This window comes from Gamsiella multidivaricata, assembly GCF_025024155.1.
Source record: "Gamsiella multidivaricata strain RSA 2152 chromosome Unknown BC939scaffold_158, whole genome shotgun sequence".
Lineage (NCBI taxonomy): Eukaryota > Fungi > Mortierellomycota > Mortierellomycetes > Mortierellales > Mortierellaceae > Gamsiella > Gamsiella multidivaricata.
The window spans coordinates 1-20,685 of NW_026251866.1; the positions used below are offsets into that span (position 1 = coordinate 1).

Sequence of the window (20,685 nt, forward strand, 5' to 3'; positions counted from 1 at the left end):
GTCAAGTCGGCCAGATAGCGCGAGTTTAACGGGTAACTGACCAAGCTAAATGCGGCGGTTGCACAAGACTAATGCGCGTGCCCTGTTCTTCTACTCCAGGGGTCTTCCCCACCCACATCGGCTGGTCAGGGGAGGGTAATTTTGAACTGACCCGATCCTTTGTCATAGATTGGTCCAAGTCAAGTTCCCACCCTCCTCACCCCTCATGACAGTATGCTTTCAAGTTCCTAGCACAAGCCATCTGAGCCCTCTGTGGCTTCTTCTCATAACAGCTTCAGGAGTAGCCCCTACAGTAATTAAAGTGGTTGTATATGTACAATGTACAGCAGACTCATTGGCATGACGGTTCGGTATTATCCATAAAGATCCATAGCGATGGCAGTGATGACTCACACGCGACTCCGAGTCTTTATTGCGTGAGAGGACTGTAGACAGACGCGGACCGACCATAGACTACTTCTCTTCATCCCAGTGGCTTCAACATGACAAAAAAAAAAACGAAGCGAGACGTGCAAGATGTTACGCTTCTCCACCAACAGTGCTGCTGATCTTTGTACCTTTCAGGGCTCGGATTAAGGTCCCAGACCATTCTCAGTTGGTTTTCTCACGATAGAGACAAAAAAAAACCCCTCTTTTCAGAGTTCTCATGACCCTAGGTGACAGGTATAGTTCCCTAGTTTCCTAGTCATGATGTCGCTCTGGTCCAGGTACCTTTGATCACTACATGTGTAAGTATTGTGCCACAGTCGCCTTTATAGTGTGTAACCATGACTGAAAAGTATGGTCTGATCCGGAGAACATGTACGACCAGTGTGAAACCGGAACTCTCCTGTCGATGATCGCACTTGGTCAACCGACCGGAATGTGGATACCCAGTATCCCCACCCCCTGGGTTCTTAGCATTCTAGATCATCGATGATGATATCATATTTTTTTAATCTCCAAGGAGACAAGGAGAAAGGAGGTATGCTATGGTCTATAGTGCGACACATGGGATCGAGGATCGCCGCATCTTCTGGGAACTCGCAAGCACCACCAATTAGGCGCCGGGGCACCAAAAAAAAAAAAAAAAAAGAGGGGTGGCAAGAAAGGAGTACCGAGAGGATGGACGTCTTCTGATAGGCTGAGGTTAAAAACCACGCTAACCCCCCTCTTTCTATTTTTTTCTTTTTTGTGTATCCGCGACAAAAGGGTTCCGTCATACGTGTATACACACAGCGCGACAGTGTCATCATCAACCTCCGTCTCCTGTGTTACTAGGCTGACCCTGTCCGAACACGGATGTGTACCGATTTAGAGCAAACCACATCCACCATTGTCTTTTTTTTTTTTTTTTTTTTTTTTTCCTATTCCTGACGCGACCCCAGGGAAAGGCATGCTGGTTAACGGAAACTAATTATCATTTTTCAACAGCTGTGTAGAATCTCACAACTCTGTGGTTTGCGATCCCAGTTCGCGCTAACAACAGTTTGTCTCTTGCGACACACAAAGCTGCATGGATATCCTCTGCTCCGAACCCTATTACGTGAGACTGCATCCGTAAGATTACATACACATTGCTGGGACACAGCCAGGGTTCCTACGTTGCTGGTGCAAGACCGCGCAAATAACATGTGCAAGAAAGGGACAATAATGAACGGGAAAAACTAAAAATTATTGTCAGCGTGGCCGGCTGACGGAAACGATAATGCGAGATAACGTCAACAACAGGAGGGCAATTGAAGAGGAGAAAGAAATACGCGGTGAAGTTTGTTTGTTTTGTCCCTGTCCATGATGCAGACGCGATTTGGCCACCGTTCCTACTTAATCTATGGGCACTTGACTATGTCGCACTCCTCTCTCAGTAGGCTAATGTAAGGCGAACAAGATGATGTAAAAGGACGAGGATAACGGGTGGCCGACCTTAATGTCAAACGGCGTAATGGACTGCATGCGTGGATGGGTACTTTAGGATGCTGATAAGCAACCTGCTCAATTGCCCACTTCTGCTGCTCTTGCACAGGGACCGGCTAGAAAAGGACAAGTCGTGTAATGCATTTATGCAATCAATATCCAAAGCTGGGTGTAGGACACTCCTATCGCACGCTACACTGCTAGACTACTAGTGTCATACTAACTGTGCCCTGTCCCTTTCTCCCCCACTACGATTCTCGTCGGTATAAAAGCATCAGCAGGTGCGCACTCTTATCCGCCCGTTTTCTCACCCTCTTTTCTTCTTCTCCTCAACGATTTGAAAGGCAGTTGCTCCGAAGATCGTCTTTACTTCTCCCCCTCTCTCCCCTTTCTCCTGCACCCCGTACACGTTCGCTCCTTTGCATCCCTTGCCCACTCCCGCTGTCTTTTGCTGTGCCCTTGTATCACTGATACTCCCGTCTTCGACATTTCCGCCTATTCGCCTATTCAATCCAATGGACACCTCAAATCCCATCGACAGTACAGGGTCATATTTTGACCTTGTCAAACCTATCAGCATTCCAAATATCACCTCATTTCACCACGAGCCAGACATAGATGGGATCTTGCCAGACCAAGGTAATGAGGAAAACGAGCGGCAATCACAAGCAACAAGCAGCAGTAACAAAAACGACAATCACCACCACCACCACAACCACACATCTACTACCCCTCCCCTTCTCACACTTTCCCTCTCTCCTCTTTCTCTCAACTGTTCAACACAAACGTTCCATCCCAACGGCCATGTCTTTGGACCTGATCAGTCTATTTATTGACATCTTTCCGCCCAAAACACTTCTTCCATCTCTCATCACTGCACGCGACCACGCATGTATTAGACACAGTAGACAAGGATGTCCTCCCAGAGTACCTACAGTCCTTCCATGACTCTGGCATCAGCAGTGCTAGATTGAAGCGATTTAACTGGCTGCATCCAAGGAATTACTCTGGCGACGGATCCCTCAGCGATGATTACGCCCTGTCGGCCTATGGGACGAGTGTCTCCTCCCCTCGAGGCGAAGCATGGGAGATTGTCGATCGTGGTAATGTTATTTTTTTCCCTCGTTTTGTTTGTTGTTGCGGTACCCCACGAGGATGAGGATGAGGTCCGTTCATTTTGGGATGGCACTAAAAACTAATGCCTACCCTTTGGCTATCATGCACAGGGCCTAGGAAAAGCATCGATGAGTTGTGGGACGAAGTATTCGAATATCAGCAGCGGATAAAGCTGCTCGAAGAGGTCCATCAAGCACAGGCGGCGGCGGCTGCTCAAAGGCAATACCCAGATCTTGATCAAATCGAATGTAGTCAAGAACGGTTACAGCGACAAGTAAGAGGAGGAGGCGGCGAAGATACCTCCGATCGGGTGTGGCCCGAATATGGTGACGGCTCCGAGACATGCTACACACCTTGTTCGTCCACGATGTCCGGGTCGGGCCTGTCGACGGTCGCACCAAGTCTTGTTTTGTTCGCTACAAAGACCATGGCCACGTTGGGTCAAACTCCGATGAAGATCACCTCAGGGACGCTGACACAGATCGATAGAACGACCGTCTATGCCTCCCGAAAGGGAGTCCGATCCGACCGCGGATCTGCTCTCCACCTGCTGCACTCGACCTTTGGCGCCTTCGCGTGAAAAAAAAAAGTAATACATGCATGCGAGGGGGACGTATACATGCATGCAGCACAGAAACAAGCGCGCAGCTAGACCAGTCTTAATAGTCCTTTCCACTTTTTTTTCCCTTCATCTTCTTTATACATGCTGCTGGCTCAGTTTGGGTCGCTTCGTAGCCTCCCTTGTACATAGTGAAACTCAATAAACTACTAGAATAATCATTTTTTTCCTTCAGTTGCTCTTATTCTTGGAACACCCACTCCCTTCTCGGCATAGCCCTTTTCGTAAAAAAAAAAAAAAAAAAAAGGACTGATGAGAACTTGAGGCATAGACACTTCGCTTGAATGGCACTGCAAGAACTTCAAGCTGTGAAAAAAAAAGAAAGTCTCGTGCAATTGCCGATGGTCATCGAGTTGTCATGTGGAGCAGGATACCCCAAGGATACAGGCGCATCATCATGATCAACGCAGTACAAGAAGAGCAGGAATAAAAATGCACCCACAACGATGTGCTTCGATGGTTTTAGAATCGATTCACAGGTTATATGCGCCCCATCCATTAATTCGGTTAGCTCCGGCACAGGATACTGGCACTCTCGACTTGCAAGGATCGATTGTCGATTGTCTATAGGACAGGTCGGGTGATCCGAATGGAATGGATCTTGAGGCCAGAAAAGAATCCATATCCTGGGCCGCACTGTAAGATTCCTCAAAAGGATAGGGTGGTGACCTGTTAGCACCCATGGGAGGTATGTATGCATGCGGCCGTTCAGTGGACGCGTGATGGCTGCTTCTTTGATCCCCTTATAAGAGGTTCCCTTATCCTCGTCCTTCTACTATTATTGCCTCTTGTTTTTTTTTTGGTCCGTTCCTGTCCCTTACTCCTGTTCCCCCCGCAACCAGAGGGGTGTCCGTTGCATTGCGATGCATGTCCATGTGTATATATATAACTATTTATTTATTTGAATCCTGACCCTATCAGCTGGACGTCGAGGGGACAAAGGGGGTTATCATGAACAAAACACACATTATTATTGCACATTCAAACATAAAAGCACGTTCAGGCCGTAGAGAGACGATAGGCAGGATTTCCTCCATTTTATTAGATTTTGATAATTGTTGGCAGCAAGCCAGCAGCAAAGTTACAAAGGACGCTTGTTTGATAGGTAGTATGTAGCAAGAGAGTAAAAAACACACACACACACACACATCCACACACCACACACACACCCACATACACAGCCTATGGCTGACTAGAAGACAGGTTGAGCAGAGGTAACTGTCTAGTGAGGGCGCGGCAGCGGATAGGATGGTCAGGCAAGGAAAAAGGGGGAAGGGAGGGGAGGGGGGGAATGGAAGAACAGAGTTTCGTTCCTTGGGACACACACACAAGGAATCAAAAATAAGAGAAAAAGACGCGCATCTCAATCAGTCCTGCAGAGAACCGGAAAGTGGGAATCCTGATGTTCGCGATGGAGTAGTATCAATTGAGTGATGTGAGAGAAGATCAAGGAGAAACGAGAACGAGATGCAGTCGAAGAAATACAAAGTGAAGGGGCGTTGAGCAACGATGCCTGAAGTGCAAAGAGGCAGGGATTGCTGTCGCAGAAAATCGAGGGGTGGGGGAGAGCGAGAGCGAGATAGAGAGAGAGAGAGAAAGAAAGAAAGAGAGAGCCGCCTTCAGAGAATGAGACAGAACTTGCACTTGGCTGCCGAGTCCGATTTAGAGTGTCCAGGCAGCTCCTGCTCCGGTGCTTTGATCGTCAGGTGGACTATTGTCGTTGCGCCGGACTGGATTTTGTTGGATTCGAGTGTGGAGCTGTCGGCGAGGAACTTGCCCAAGTAGAGGATCTTTAGACTCTGGGGTGACGCAGGCTTCTCCTCCTGCCACTCCTTGGGCCAGCTCTCAAAGACTTTGCTCTTGACGACCTCAATGGTGTCTGTGGGCTGGAAGGTGAACGTTGTGCGTGAACCAGAGACGAGGAGTAGAGTCAGCGCGACCTTGTCGGCATCGACGGTTGCTGCAGCAGCTGTTGCAGGTGTGGATGAGGGAGTGTCGGCCATGGTTCTACTTGGCTGGTATATGGTTGATGGTACGCGACGGGCAAGAGTCTGTTTCTTGTTTGGCGGGGTTTGATAATGAGGATGATGAGGACAAAGATGAAGATGCTGATGCTGGTTGCCAGCGAGAGAAAGAGAGAAAGAGAGAAAGAGAGAAAGAGAGAAAGAGAGAAAGAGAGTGAGAGAAGGGATCAGAGGGGCGAGATGGGAAGATTAATGTTGGATGAGGATGAGTCAGTGTGGGATGGAGTGAGATGGGGTGGGATGGAGTGGGATAATGGGAAGTGAGATGGTGAAAAAAGAGAGACTGAGAGGGTCACAGACCAAGAGGTCACAGTTTGGAATGGGCGCACAGGTCAGTCAGGATGTATGTATGGGGTGTATGAGGACACGAGGTGGTGAGGTTAAGGAGATGAAGATGAAGAAGAAGAAGAAGAAGCGGAAAAGAGGGTATATGGATGGTGTTTCGTTGATGGGAGTAGTGGTGGGTCAGAGAAGGGAGAAGAGAGAAAGAGAGAGAGAGAGAGAGTGTGTGTGTGTTTGTGTATGTGTATGTGTGTGTAAGAGGACCATTGGCCCTGTCTTTGTCTCACCCTTTTGTCGCCCGCGAGAGGGAGAGGGAGACGAAAACAGTGGCGAGAGAGAGAGAGAGAGAGAGAGCGTGCAAACACTCTGTTGCTCGTGCGTCTTTGGCTTCTCTTCTCTCATGCCAATATGGACGGACATATCCCCATGCCATCCAGATAAATAATCATTATAGCCCACAGCATTCGCCATTCATTCGGTCATCCCCACCTCCACTCCATCGCCCTCCTCTCCCTTTCTCCCTCTGCCTCCTCCGTTCCTTCATCGCATTCCCCCCATACTTTCCCTCCCTCCTTTCTCCATCTTCTTCTCTCAGCAACGACTAGGACACCTCATCTGCAGCAGTAGCACCACCCACGCGGATCTCTTTTCACACCCTCTACTCTTCCGCGCTCTTCCTCTCCTCTCTCGCGCCCTCTTTCCCCCCTCTCTCCCCCCTTCCTTCAATGGATCTTTGATCGATCGACACGACTCCTTCCCTCCCCTGCGACACCCACAATCGACATAACCTGCCGAAAGAACACCATCCTCCTCTCGTTCTCTCCTCCACAAAAACGGAAACAAGACAGAAGGCACTGCCCAATTGCCCAATTGCCCGCTACTGGTTGCTTTATCCTCCTCTCCATTCTCCTTCCAGGGTATGTCAAAAAAAGAAGGAAAAGCCGCATCCTCCCTGTCTCTTGCCTTTCCCACTGCCACACGATCGACTGCTCGACTGCTCGACTGCTCGACTGCTCATAAACGGATTCCTTCTGTCTCACTCACTCCCGCCCACGCAAATTGCGCCCAATGACAAAGTGAATCATAGCCCCCCACCCAATAACCGCGTTGCGCTGCACTGCGCTGCCCAACCTTTGCCCTGCCCAATTGCAGGTGTCAGTGCAGGATGATCTGCTCTGCCCCTTTACTCTTCTTGCAAGCACCCCCGCCCGCGTGCCCCTGCCCCAAGGGTGGCCTCTCCCCCCGTGCTCTTTTAATGTTACTCAACGGTCGCATATATTGCTTCAAAAAAGAACAAATCTCACCTGCATACAGAAAAGAGAGCTCCATATTGCGTGCCGATCCCTCGACACTCCGCTCTGCAGGACACTCTCCTGCTTCACTGTCGTGCTGTAGAAGCCCCATTGTGAGCTGGGCTACACCCATTGCGCAGAAGAAGAGATGGCGGCCCAACAGCATCCGCTGCCCTGCCCCACAGCAATCAGCTCCTTGCTCATATCGTGCCCTTGTACCTGAATGACATGCCGCCCTTTTTTTCCCTTTGTTTTTGTCACAGATCTGTCCACCTGCCCACTCTCACTCTCTCGTCATCTTACCCCTCTTTTTCTGTTTCCTGACCATTTCGCTCCACTTCAATCCATCCGTCGCAATTGTCATGTCCGAAGCAGCAACTAACCTCGTTATCTCTCTCTTTCTCCCTCTTTTTTTTTTTTTGGCTGTTGCGCCATCACCCTTCTGTCCCACTCCTCTTTCTCCTCCCACGTCTCTGCACAATTCCACAGCACTGCAACTATACGCGATACCATCTTCCATCATAGATCTCGTCTTATTCCGCAATGGGGTTTCTATTCGGCTTCCTGTGTGGGCTGCTCTTCTTGCCGCTTAGTATCCTAGCAGGTCTGTATTGTTTTTTCACCTACGCAGAGTCTTACTCCGCAAAGAAAGAAGAGCAGCTCAAAGAGGAAAAGCGCAAAGAACAGGAACAGGAACTCGATTTCGACGACATGCCCTCGGCTCTCTATGCCTCCTATCTCGCGTCTCGGCAACAAAACGGCAATGGATTATCCGGAACGGGTTCGATACCCGAACACCTGGACCCTCAGTATCAATTCGCAGGCTGGATTTCCGTCAAACGGATACCCGAGGTCGACCACCGCATCATCGAGCCCTCGCTCAAGAAAGAAAAAAAGAACTCGAACAGGAACGGACAATTGAGTGGTCGCATGGGTCTCACACTAGACGAGGGTGTGCAAGGCAGAGGAGTTGCTGGATCAATGGGAGCGGCCGCAGCCATGCAGGATCCTCGGTTCACCTATCTCGACACTCAGAATCCGCACCTTTCGCTGCCAGCCTGTCTGCAGGCGCGCTTCAAGGACTCAAAGTACGGCGTAATCAAAGGCGCATCCATGTTCATTTACGAGAACGAGCACATGCGCGATTGTTTGGGCGTCATCACTCTGCCCAACTACCAGATCTCAGTCCCGGGAGAACAAAAGGATAGCCACATCTTCTCAAAACGGAACCCCATATGGCTCAAGCACCAGCCCAGCCCTCATCATGGAAGACATTCCACCTCCAGCTCCGACGCTAGTCCGCCCACGTCGAAGGATTACTATCTGTCAATGGTCAGCAGTGTCGACAAGGAGGAGCTTTATTTCACGCTGCTTCGATGCTCCAAGCTCAAGCCGAACTCACGGTCGTTTCTCAGAGAGATCCCCAAGCGGGTAAGTTGCATTGTGGGGATATATAGAAACCCCCACGAATCATGAAATTAGCAAGTGTGAGCAGATTGAGGCCCGCTGGCTGAACCAATACCGCGCCATTCGCGTTTTTTTTTTCCTTTTTTATAATCATGTAATCTATTGATAGGACTCAACTCTCTTTGACAAGTCTGCCATGAACACACTAATCAGGAGCATTCACTCGAATGAACATCAGTACCAGTCAGCATGGCTCAACGCGATGCTGGGCAGGATTTTTCTAGGGATATACAAAACGCCCCAGGTCAAAGACATGGTGTTCCAAAAGATGGTCGACAAGTTGTCTCGCGTACGCCTACCCAACTTTCTGAACGACATGCGGATGAAATCAGTACACCTTGGCGACGGCGTCCCTTTAATCACCCGGCCCAAGCTCCTGAGCTTCAAACCCAATGGCGACTTGGTCATGGATATGAATCTTCTCTATCAGGGCGGATTCAGAGCCGAGGTCGAGGCCGAGGCTGTTGTCACCGTAACAAAAAAGATTCAGCCCATCAAGGTCTCATTGGTCCTTGTCATGACCCTAGTCCGGCTAGAGGGGCGCCTTCAGGCTTGGATCAAACCGCCACCGTGCAACAGGATATGGTATGGATTCTATCAGAAGCCCCAAGTAGAGATGAAGATTGAGCCGGTCGTGTCCGACAAGCACATCAAGTCCAACCTAATCATCAAAGCGATCGAGAACAAGATGCTGGAGGCGCTTGCAGAGACAATGGTGCTACCCAACATGGACGACATTCCCTTCTCAGACTCTGAGGGCCTCGGCGGTATCTTTGGCGAAGAGATCTTGCCTGGAGACGGAGCAACGACCCCACCACAACATCTGAAGCAACAGCACGCTCACACAGTACCATCGCCAAACCGAGCACATAGTCCTCCAACGCGCTCTGCGACAATCAACCTCGTAGAACCTGTACTCAGCACACCGCGATCAGCCATTGAGCTCCCCAGTGACTTGCGACACCGAACTGAGACAATGACAATACCGGAGCTATACGAGAGTACTAGTAGCGCCAGATCCCGTCCTTCCCATGGCGACGAAATCCTGCAGGCCAACTACTCGTACGACAACCAGAGCCGAACTGCCAGCGCTCAAGATGATGACCCACTGCAGTCTAGTACACAGCGACCAAAACAGCCAGCAGACTATTCGGAGAGCCATACAGCTAGAACTCTAAACGTGCCTGGAAGTCGCAGCACCAAGGCTGGTGAGGATTCTGTGTCAAGGACTCAGAGTCCGGACAGCGCCAAAAGTACCACTAGCAGTAGCAGACTGCTAAACCGCAGGAATCCTGGTCATACCTTGGAACCAGTGCATGGCCACAGAGAATCCCTGGACCCGAATTCTCCTCTGTCTTATACCACAGGAGTATCCGCAGGGAGCGTAAACGACTCGTCTCATTTCCCGGCCACAGAGAGCACGCGCCCCGCCGAGGACGATTGGTCCCAATATGGCATCTCCGAGTACGAACCATCGGCGCCTGAGGGCGGCAGAATCAACAGCAAGGACAAGAAGAAGGTGAAGGAAAAACCAAAGGCTTCCGAGAAGGACGTTGACCTCATGTCTGTACATTCCAAGGATTCGGGAGACACTGCTTCCACATACACCGGCAACACGCATCTGACAGACAACACAGGGCAGTCCTCTACGCTATATGGCCACAGCAGCAGTAGTAACTCAATCATCGATTCCCCATCGTCGAGATCAGACAAGTTTTCGCTGAGCAGGATGTTTAATGGTTTTCGAAAGAAACACACCAAAGGTGCGCATTCAGGGTCTATGCTGCCAAATCCTACGAACGGACTTGGTCGAGAGGACGATCAGGATTCGAATTCAGTCTTGCTGGAGGAGGCCGAGAGCGCGAACCTGGACACGGAAGGATCTCTGTATCATGGATCGGCGGACTACGAAGCTGGGCGCACACCCACACCATCTCCAGGACACCACCTTTCGAGCTCCTTTCAACCGCACCACCGCAAAAAGTTCGAGTCAACACCCAATCTCTCCTCAGTCTTGTATACAGGAGAGCGACAAGGCGGCTCTGCGAGTGCTGATGGTGCGCCGATCAGTAGCGCCGACTCTGCGCACTCGGTACAGGAGGAGTACGAATATGTTTCCATGCAGCGCCAAGGCTCCCCAGTCGCATCCGTATACGCTGCCAGCCTTTTTGATGATTCACATGGCCAGCCGAGTCAGGGACCATCAGCCTCCGTCTCGAAACATCCACCTCTGCAGCACCATCCCTTGATGAACTTTAGCCCAAGGTTGGGTACGGCGCTTCGCAAGCTGCGTAATCGACCTCGCGCAGGCAGCGCATCATCCAAAGAGGACCTTTCTATTCCACCAGGGGATCTTACTGGGGCACTGCAGCAAAACCAGGGCGTATCCGGATCCGACACCTCGAGTCAGACCAGCAACGACAGTTCCACTACCAACACAAACAACGACGCTGGCGCGCGGCCACGCCCTGCCTCGGTTCTCGGTAGCCCTTTGGAAGATGAACAACCGTCCAAGAACCCGAATACTTCCATCTCAGCTATGGGTTTACAGTCTGGGCGTCCCAAGGCAAATCCAAGTACAGCGCCCCTGATTGTATTACAGAAGCCATCGCCGCACCTGGGTCACATTGAACCACCGTCTCCTATGTATGCTGAGGGAATGTTTCCGGATGGGGGCTATCATGGTATGCAAAGTTGCGATGAGTTCTGAATTCATGGCTATAGCCTCTCGCAGACTGTTCTAACGCGCTTTTTTGTTCGGTTCTTTCTTCCTTTCTTTTTTTTTTTCGGTTTAGAACGAGCATCTATGGATGACAGCCGCCTTCTGTCCATGCGCCACCAATCTTATAGCGCTGTCAGTGTAAGATCAGATCGCTACTCACCCAATGTTGGTTCACTGAGCCCAGTTCTCAACGACAGACTGACAGCCACAAGCGGCAGACCCAGGAGACATAGCATCAACCATCCGCCAACTGCCTCTCCTGTAGCATATGCCATGCATCACCATTTTATGACTCATGGTCTTGGAGTCACACCAACTTCGCCTCTTCGAAGAGAGTTCACTCGGGACGATGATGATACCGAGTTCAGTCCAACAATGACTTTAAACAGAGGCGGCTCTGGTAACAGCAGGAATCGGGACAATACTGATGCCCTATCCATGCGGTCTGCAGAGTCACATTCGCCCAACGACTCACAACCTCATCGCTCCAGCACGTTTCGTCATATCTTATCGTCTCTGGGAGATAAGGTCAAGAAGAAAAATGTCCCACAACAGGGCTTTCATCCGAGTAGCGATGATCCCTACAACACCGTGGGCTTTGTGGGCATGGCCGGAATTATAGCGATTGGCCGGGCAGGAACCACCTATGGCACTGAGGACGATCCTTATGCCCAAGCTGGCGGCGTTGAGGAGCGCAAGGAGTTGCAACGTGCTTCAATGGACAGCAACCGACCCCACCATAGTCAAAATAGTGATGGGGAGTCATTATTTCGTGCCACAGAGGAACGGAAGATGAAGGCTGGTTTGGGCCCATTGTTGGAAAGTCCGACCACTCCTCCGACACAGTCGATCATGGGCAAGGCTATCGCCATAGACGTCGATCATCATAAGGAGTCTCTGCATGCGCGTCCTGGTTACATTGGCGAATATCCCACGCCTGTCCGTATGCATTCGATGTTGAACAGAGAGGCAGCGGCGGTTCGATCAGTTGCGGAGCAAGAGGAGGAACAGGACGAGGAGGATGATCCACCGAAGGATGTCGATCATGAACCTTCATCGAGCACGAGAGCAAGCAGCTATTCACTGTCCCTGGATGTCAGTCTGTCCCCGTCTCTGCCTCTCAGCGCCAGGGTCGCGACTGTGAAGAGCAACTCGATGCCGCCCCCACAGACTGGTATGCTTCCGGAGCCATTGCCTGTACCCACGAGTGGCGAGGAGATCCCACTGGCAATGCCGATCTATATCCGTGACAGCGGAACGAGCAGTGACCAGGGAGATTTTCGCTCCGGTAGCTCTGAGCAGACCATGGCGCGCTACGAGTATGGGACGATGGTGAACAATCCTCGGGTGGAAGAGCCTTCCCGGGACAGAGAACAGGCAGCAGTGACTGACCGTGATGACGATGGTGAAGGAGCGGTCGAGGACGACGGACGATTCCTACATCCATCATCAAAGGCTTCACCACCCAACTCCTTGCCGGGAACCAAGAAGAGCCAGCACCGGAATATCTTTAAGCGACTGATCCGTCGGAAATCCGAGGACTCCTTGACAGCGATGGCGAACGATCCCAGCCGTCATTCAAATCTGTCGTCGTCGTCGTCCTCTCTTTATATGAGCCCGAAAGCATCCCAGTCGCAGTCGTCGGTCTTGGGGACTTCGAGCACGTCTTCGTCATCGTTCTCGCTGCCGTTCCTCCACCACCACCACCTCCCCCACTACCATCACCATCAAGACCAGCAACATCAATCGCAAGGACTTGAGCAGCCGTCGTTCGACCCTTCACATCCGCAAGAATATCTTTACCAGGAACACTCGTCGACACAGGTCCCAGACCACAACCCAGATCTTATGTATCACCAGGGACAGACACCAGAGGACGCCTCGATCGCGAGGGAGGGCTCTTTGAATGGCGCGAGGACGAAAACTAGGACTCGACCACGATCTTCGACCATCCATGCGATTTCTTTAAGTCGGACCTAAGATCATCATACCTTAATGTTTATTGGACAAAATTCTTTTGCTGTGCTGAACTGTGCTTCGTGTTTGAGGTTAGGTCTTTGGCGAAAGGTTCTTCTCAATTTTGTAAATTATATAGACGATGGAGAAACGGACAAAAGACCAAAAAAAAAAAAAAAAAAAAAAAAAAAGCCGATAATAGTAATAATAAAGCGGCCATCTGATCCCTATCCATCCATGGTCATTGTTTGTCCACGTTGTTGGTGATTTTGATGGAAGTTGAAAGAGAGAGAGAACAACAGATACAGAACGCGTAGAGCGGGCATATCAGCAAAGGATCAACGAGTTGACGCTCACTGAAGGGCACTAAAGTAAACCGGGATTCGGGGTTCGAGAACGACGAGGCATGGATGGACATCGACAGCGATAAATGACCATGGACAGAAACCCAGAAGGCCGCCGTTTATTTTTATCAGTGTGTATGTTTCACTACACTTTACTGTTGTGCTGCGTCTTAGGAGTCCTTTTTTATCTTTCATTGCCACACCTCGTTAGTTGCATTTAGAGAAGCGCATGCATTTATAGAACTTTTTTTTTTTTTTTTTTTTTTTTTTTTTTACTATCGCTGTCCTCACCACCAAAGCGGAACCGATCCACAGTCGCCAAAAGACAGGTCACATTCCCCGGGCCTGCCCCTAGGGCCTACGCAACAATTGCCACACCTCATCAGTGTGTTAAAAGCTGAAAACACCTTGTTACAAGAAGGGTATCTTCCCCATCCCCTCCATGGTTGTCAACCGCCTCCTCCCTTGCAGGCAATCCAGCAGCGTCCGATCCGCTGCGTCTGGGTCAAGCAGGGGGCCAGGGCAGCTCCCGTTTACATGGTCAGCGAGTAATGCACCACACGGACATTGGTCATCGTCGCTAATGTATCCATACCCATCACTCCAGTCCCCTCTCGGTCCCTTGTATGGAGTTCGTTTCATCTTGGCTGTGATCCCCCATTCTCGCTCTCGAGCAATAGTGACCTTGCAGCGTGGTTTCCAGATCAGCTCCGTAGCTTTCTCCGCAATAAAGCCGACGAACTTGTGAATGACCTGGCGCGCAATCGACGATGGCGAGGTAAATAGACTGCCCCACTCCTTGATAAGGCTGACGGGTGTGATGCCACGGCATAAATCGCTGATGCTCCAGGTCAGATCCGGAGAGCGGTCATAATACTCGTCGCCTTTGAGCATTGATCGGGTCCCGGCGATACAGGATAGACCTCGGATGTGGGTCTCGTTGTTAGGACAAACCCATCGAATGGGTTTCGGTGCAGCAGCGGCGGCTCCAGCGCGGATCCTATCACGCTCTTGCTGCTTCTTGCTGTTCTTGTTGTATTCGGTCGTTGCAGCTCGTCCCCACTTATCAATCTGCTGTAGCCCTTCACGCCAGATCTCCTTGTGGACATCTCTAGTAGCACTGCACGTCCACAGGTGATGGTTGTCCTCGTCCTGAACATCGCAGACGCAGCAGACACGGTCAGGATATAGACTCGGGTGGCGAGCCTTCATGGTATTCAGGGTAGGCAGCATACCATGCAGCTTCTTAATATGATGTGTCCTCTGGGAGGTATCAGCAGCACTGCTGAAGAACGTGTGCACAGAGCGCTTGTCGTGGACATGGGCAAGGGTGGACCGCCACTCCACGTCGGCAAGATCTGGTATCGCTCTCTTGACACGACGTTGGGTTGTCCAGGCCTGATGACGCCTGATTGTCGTCTGCTGCTTGAGTAGCTGCCGCAGATCATGTTCCACAAGATGGTCGTGGCAATGTGCAAAAAAGCGGATGTCTTGCTGCTCGCTTAAATCAACCGACCAGGGCATTGACTCGACTCGGACGGCGGCTGTCGCCACAGTGTCTGCAATATTGTTGCCAGTGTTGGTGCTGTGCCCACGGACCCACCTCACCTCCACCGACCCAGACCGATCCTGGACAATCTTGTGTAGTGCTGCCCAGTGTCCAGAGTACGTACTACGGAACCGCTTACGAGGTAGCGTGCCCGCACGGGAACGCACAAGCTGCTGGTATTGTTGCACGACCGCTTGGTTGTCGAGCTCCATAATAATGTTTTGGTCTGGTGGTGCAGATAGGATGGCAGCTAGGAGACCCATGAGTTCTGCTTTTGCTGAAGAAGCGTACCCGTCTGTGCGGCCCTGCACACACCTGACCACGGGCTGCGATCGATCAACGACCCCAAAGGCCATGGCTACGTCTTCTTGACCAGTGTTAATCAAAGAGCCATCGGAGGAGATGACTCGCGGTGCTGTGTTGTCGACAGGAGATTCTCGCAGCTGTGACACAGCAACTGCCTCAGCGTGTGATAAGCTGACTGGTCCAATTGTGGTTCTGTCTGGATATAATGTGCCCACCTCCTCAGACAGCTGGTGTTCAGGCAGCAATGGATACGTTTGGCGTTGAGGCAGTAGACGCAACTCTCGTTGTTGTTGACGCTGTAGTCGACGTTCGCTGTTACGCAGGCGTCGGCGCTCCCGTGCCTGCTGGGTACCGTACTGGGCATGTATCGCTTGCGATGCACGTGCGCGTTGTGAGTTGATGTCTTGCAAAAGTGCTTTTCTGCGCCGAGCAGCAGAGTCTAAGGCAGCCTGTGCGCGTCCTCGTAGGCGAGCCAGGGCGGTGTGATACTGCGCGCTGTTAAGATCCAAGAGTGGTGAAAGGTTGCGGACAGAGGTACGGCTGGCTATCTCGTATCGCCTGTGATTGGCGCGCGAAGCACGGTGCACGCTGTTGACCTTTTGTTGTAAATCGCTGGTGATGGCGGCGCTTACGGTATTGTATGCAGCATGGGCGCCCTTAATTTTCAATGCACACCTGTCTGCGAGGCGAGAGAGTGCAGCATCTCTGCTGGTAGCAATTGCAGCGAGGCTGGGAACAACTTGTACCCCATTGTCCGCAGTACTGGGCGCCTGAGGTTGGGCGGGCCCCGTTGGCCACGTGATGAGAGACAAGGCAGCAACTGTGTGTGTGTTTGTTTGTGAGAAAAATATTTCTGTTGGGTCAAAGTCCTCGCGCGAGGTGCCGTTCGCAGGTTGCTTTCCTTTGTCCTTCTTCTCCTCCGACATACACCTCTCCTCTTCCTCCTCCTCACTAACATGCCGCTCAACATCAGCATCAGAAGATTCATGGACTGTAGGTGTCACAGATTCCATAGCAGCGAGACGAGTCAGGGCTTCGGCACGTCGTCTTGCTCGAGGGTCAACTAGCGGTTCGTCCTCGGACTCACTACTGGGAGCAGGAGAGGGACAGAGCCGAGTCTGGGCAGTCGGAGGCGCACTAGCAACAGCACCTTCCCCTGCTTGGTCGTGGACAACACCGTCGTCGTCGGGACGGTTGTCGTAGTCGTCGACATCGCCAGCACGTAGCGCTGTGGTGTGGTAAACCCACACGGAGTATAGACGGGGTATCCAGGTACAAGGGACGGACACAACACCTGATATGACACGATGGGAGGAATAGGTACAGGACACTCATACGATCATACCAGGCACGTGCTGCACGTGCAGTTACAGGATGTGCAAGTAGAAGGACGTGCAATTAGACAAGAGTCAATAGGGTTTGCATTTATAGAAATTTCCTTTGGTCAATAAATATCACAGGACGACAGGACCAAATGGTTCCTGGTCTGTTTCCTCACTATACTTTGCTCAACACTTGCCCCCGCACGACACTCCAAGTCGCTCCACGCATCCCTGTCCCAACACACTGTACCCTTCGATCGGTATACTCTGCCACAGCTGGCCTTCATAGCATATCGCCCAGCAAGAGTAGAGACGGGACCCGTGCGTCTGAACTGCTGCACCTCTAGTGCCCCCCCAAGTGTTCCTGCGAATCCGCTCACATTACCTGCCTGCCCCCACGACAGGTAATGATCATGATCTCATAACGAACAAGAGCGGAGGATCAAGAACAGTACCCCTCGATGCCGACGTCTGGACACAGGAGTCAAGACAGAGTCCCTTTGACCTTGCAGATCCCTAACCCGAGTGTGTTGTCGTCTTTCTTATTCTCGTAAATAGTTTTGCTGTCTTTATTATCCTCACCGTTGAAAGATCTCTTACCAGTGCCCCCACATCTGGAGCTTTATCCATACACCGTAAGATAATTATTATGTAGAGACTTCGTAAAGCAGAAGAGACTTTTATTGAGCAACATATTCACAGCTAGTACTTTTACCTGATATAGAGCCACTACACCACACTGGCAGGGTCGAATTGTTGATGGAAGCCTCTGGTCTCAAGGACTCTGCTTACGAGAAGTTGGTCTTGGAATCTCTGTTCGCTGGTTTCCCTGACGAAGGACAGAAGGCGGTCACTGCCAAGTATCCAAAGCTGGCAGATCTGCCGAATGTAGCCATGTTCCTGGACTGCGTTCGTGCTGATAGCACTCTGTTCCCTGGTCGCAAGACTGACTGGGCCAAGTGGTTTCGGTCCAGGTTCAAGACCTTAGGAGTCGGCATCCAGGCAGCATCTTCTACGGCTATGGCCAAGAAGGCTGTTAACCAGCCAGCTAACAAGGGCAAGCACCCTCGCAAGGACAAAGAAAAAGTACCTTGCAGCAAGGAGAGATGCAGCTCTAGTACACATTCTCCCGAGCAGTGCTATGTCATGCATCCTGAGTTGAGACCTCCACTCAAGAAAGCCAAGTCGTCTCATGGGCACGTCCGAGCGATTGCAGCCATGCGAAAGGCTCCAGCAGTTTCCTTACATCCGGTGAATGCCAAGAAATTGGCTGCCATGACCAAGGACATGGATGCTATTCGTAGCTCAAGTCTGGACTCTAGCTTAGCAGATGAAATTGGTATAGTTTCAATTAAAAATGCTGACTTTGCCCGCTACTTCACTGAGTTTGACCCTATCGAACAAGCAAAAAGACTATGTGCATTCAGAGGTCCTCTTGAGGACGACAATCGTATTGCAGTCAAAATGTTTGCCGACGGTAAAGAACTTACTGGTGTACTTGACTGTGGATCCACACATTCTTATATTGATTTAGCGATCACTAAAGAATTGGGGATACGGGTAGCTAGGCTACCAGGACCAGTTGAGTTAGGCGAATCAGGCGTTGAAGCTGAAAACATGCTTACATGCGACAAGGTAGACCTTTCGTGTAATGAAAGGACAAACTCCTGTCAAGTGAGTGTCATAAAAATACCTTATTATGACTTTTATATTGGTATGGATCTGTTTCCTCGCTTTGGTTACTATGTCGGCGGAATCCGCATGCCTAAACCACCTCCTTTGCCTGACATATGGATATATGACGATGATAAACCTTCTATCATACCGGACGTTCCTCCGGAAGAAGAAGAGACTATAGACTTTGCAAAAGAAAGAGACCATTTCCTTAAAGGAATCCATGATCTCCTGGACCTCAACGCTTCTATCGATCCTAAAAGCCATTGCGACTTAGAGATCATGAAAGTAGAGCTGAAGGTGCCTCCTGATTGCAAAATTTGTGTCAAATCACGCCAATTCCATGCACAGACAGCAAGTGCTGAAGTCGCACAACAAATCCTGAAATGGTGGGATAATGGGATCATAGTACCCTCGCCGAAAGGCAATCCCTACAATAACTCGCTGACACTAGCAGCCAGAAGAGATCTAGAAGGCAGGGTATTAAAGTACAGAGTTTGCTTAGACCCAAGAGTACTGAACAAGCAATTGCTTGATACAGACAATTTTCCATTGCCTCTCATAACAGATATCCTTCAAAAGACAGCTGGGCACAGTTATTTTTCCACAGTTGATCTTTCTCAAGCGTACCATCGATTACTGCTTGCAGAAGAAAGCCAACCGTATACAGCATTTACCTATAATGGGAAACAATACATGTTTGCAAGAGCGCCTTTTGGTTTAAAGCCTATGACGAGCATCTTTCAAAGAGGCATGACTTACATCCTTGGAGATCTCTCTTTCGTATGCATCTATGTAGACGACATTGTCATTTTTTCTCTCACCAAAGAAGAGCATCTAAAACATGTTAAGATTGTCATTGACAGGTTAACGAAAGCGAAGCTCATCATCAATCGAGAAAAAAGTTGTTTCTTGCGCACACAAATCGTGTTGCTAGGCTTTGTTATTGACAAACATGGGAGAAGAATTAATCCCGATAAGGTTGCTAATGTTAAATCATGGGCACCACCTACCAATTGTAAAATGGTCCAAAGATACATGGGAATGTTCAACTACTTTCGAGAGTACATCCCGTTGTATGGTACCATTGCAGCTCCTCTAGACGCACTGCGCAATGCGAAAGGTGCATTCAACTTGGATGACCTTCAAATGCGTTGCTTTGAAGGAATAAAAGGCTTGATTCCAAACGCACCAATCCTTTCTTTTCCTGACTTTAGTCTGCATTTCTACGTCGCGACGGATGCTTCCAATGTTGGTATTGGTACCGTGGTTTATCAACTGCCACTAGGCGAAAAGGATGATAGCAAAATCAATTACATCTCTTTTATGGCTCGAGCATTGCAAGACCATGAGAGGCGATATCCTGCTTACAAGAAGGAACTCCTGGGCATTATTTTTGCGCTGAGAAAATTCCACTATTACTTGTGGGGCAGACGCTTCACCTTGTTCACCGACCATAAGCCTCTGACCTTCTTGCGCGATCAGGAAAATTTGTCAAACATCATGGCGGACTGGAAAGAGACAATCTTTAGCTACGACTTCAAGATCATCCATCGTCCTGGAATTTTGAACATTATTCCTGATGCGTTGTCTAGAGCATTCCCTGAAGAATTATGGGAAAAAGACAAAATGACTGCCATTAAAGCAAGCTCAAAGCGCAATGCCGCAATGTTTAGCCCATCTGCAGGTACAGAGACGATTGACTCTACTGATCTTGCTCTTCAGATGAGCCCTGAAAGCATTAACTTAGCCGAAGGTATCCAATTACCTGACATGCCATTCATGCATCAGATTCCTGATCCTGGAGGCTGGCAAGTTCCGGGAAAGTCAGAGCGTAAGGAGATCCTGAAGAAGACCCATTCCTTTGGTCATCTGGGGGCGACGGCCATGATCAACATGATCCACCAGGACAACAAAACGTGGCCCAAGCTGAAAGAAGACTGTGTCCTCTGGGTAAAGTCATGCTCGTCCTGTCAGCGCTACAACATAGCAAGAAAGGGCTACCACCCTCTCAAAGCCATTCACGCAGAATTGCCTGGTGAACATTTGGCTATAGACTTGGCGCAATTCACGCCGAGTAAGAACGGCTACGAGTATGCTCTCCTAGTCGTAGACGTCT

General features: G+C 50.3%; 4 protein-coding genes across 4 annotated transcripts; 3 read left to right on the plus strand and 1 right to left on the minus strand.

Moving 5' to 3' along the window:
- The first annotated feature begins 2,011 nt into the window (after positions 1-2,011).
- Positions 2,012-3,629, plus strand: BC939DRAFT_74913 (uncharacterized protein). Its single transcript, XM_051561879.1, has 3 exons — positions 2,012-2,532; positions 2,718-2,996; positions 3,120-3,629. The coding sequence occupies exons 1-3, from the start codon at positions 2,409-2,411 to the stop codon at positions 3,587-3,589; spliced, it is 873 nt and encodes a 290-aa protein (XP_051405969.1). The 5' UTR covers positions 2,012-2,408; the 3' UTR covers positions 3,590-3,629.
- A 1,618-nt stretch (positions 3,630-5,247) lies between these two features.
- On the minus strand, positions 5,248-5,631 carry BC939DRAFT_508829 (ubiquitin-related domain-containing protein; the record flags this gene model as incomplete). The annotated part of the gene is made up of 1 exon (XM_051561047.1): positions 5,248-5,631. The coding sequence occupies one exon, from the start codon at positions 5,629-5,631 to the stop codon at positions 5,248-5,250; it is 384 nt and encodes a 127-aa protein (XP_051405970.1).
- A 137-nt stretch (positions 5,632-5,768) lies between these two features.
- On the plus strand, positions 5,769-6,518 carry BC939DRAFT_74962 (uncharacterized protein). Its single transcript, XM_051561880.1, has one exon. The coding sequence runs from the start codon at positions 5,906-5,908 to the stop codon at positions 6,377-6,379; it is 474 nt and encodes a 157-aa protein (XP_051405971.1). The 5' UTR covers positions 5,769-5,905; the 3' UTR covers positions 6,380-6,518.
- A 1,845-nt stretch (positions 6,519-8,363) lies between these two features.
- On the plus strand, positions 8,364-9,477 carry BC939DRAFT_404593 (putative integral membrane protein conserved region-domain-containing protein; the record flags this gene model as incomplete). The annotated part of the gene is made up of 2 exons (XM_051552803.1): positions 8,364-8,657; positions 8,803-9,477. Coding segments are annotated over 2 exons (969 nt in total), but the record flags the coding sequence as incomplete, so codon positions are not given.
- Between the last annotated feature and the right edge of the window lie 11,208 nt (positions 9,478-20,685).

Coding starts and splice junctions, on each gene's coding strand:
- BC939DRAFT_74913 (XM_051561879.1), top strand. CDS start 2,409: ATGGACACCTCAAATCCCATCGACAGTACAGGGTCATATTTTGACCTT. Junction 2,533..2,717: donor TGGGATCTTGCCAGACCAAG/GTAATGAGGAAA, acceptor GGACCTGATCAG/TCTATTTATTGACATCTTTC. Junction 2,997..3,119: donor ATGGGAGATTGTCGATCGTG/GTAATGTTATTT, acceptor TATCATGCACAG/GGCCTAGGAAAAGCATCGAT.
- BC939DRAFT_74962 (XM_051561880.1), top strand. CDS start 5,906: ATGGGAAGTGAGATGGTGAAAAAAGAGAGACTGAGAGGGTCACAGACC.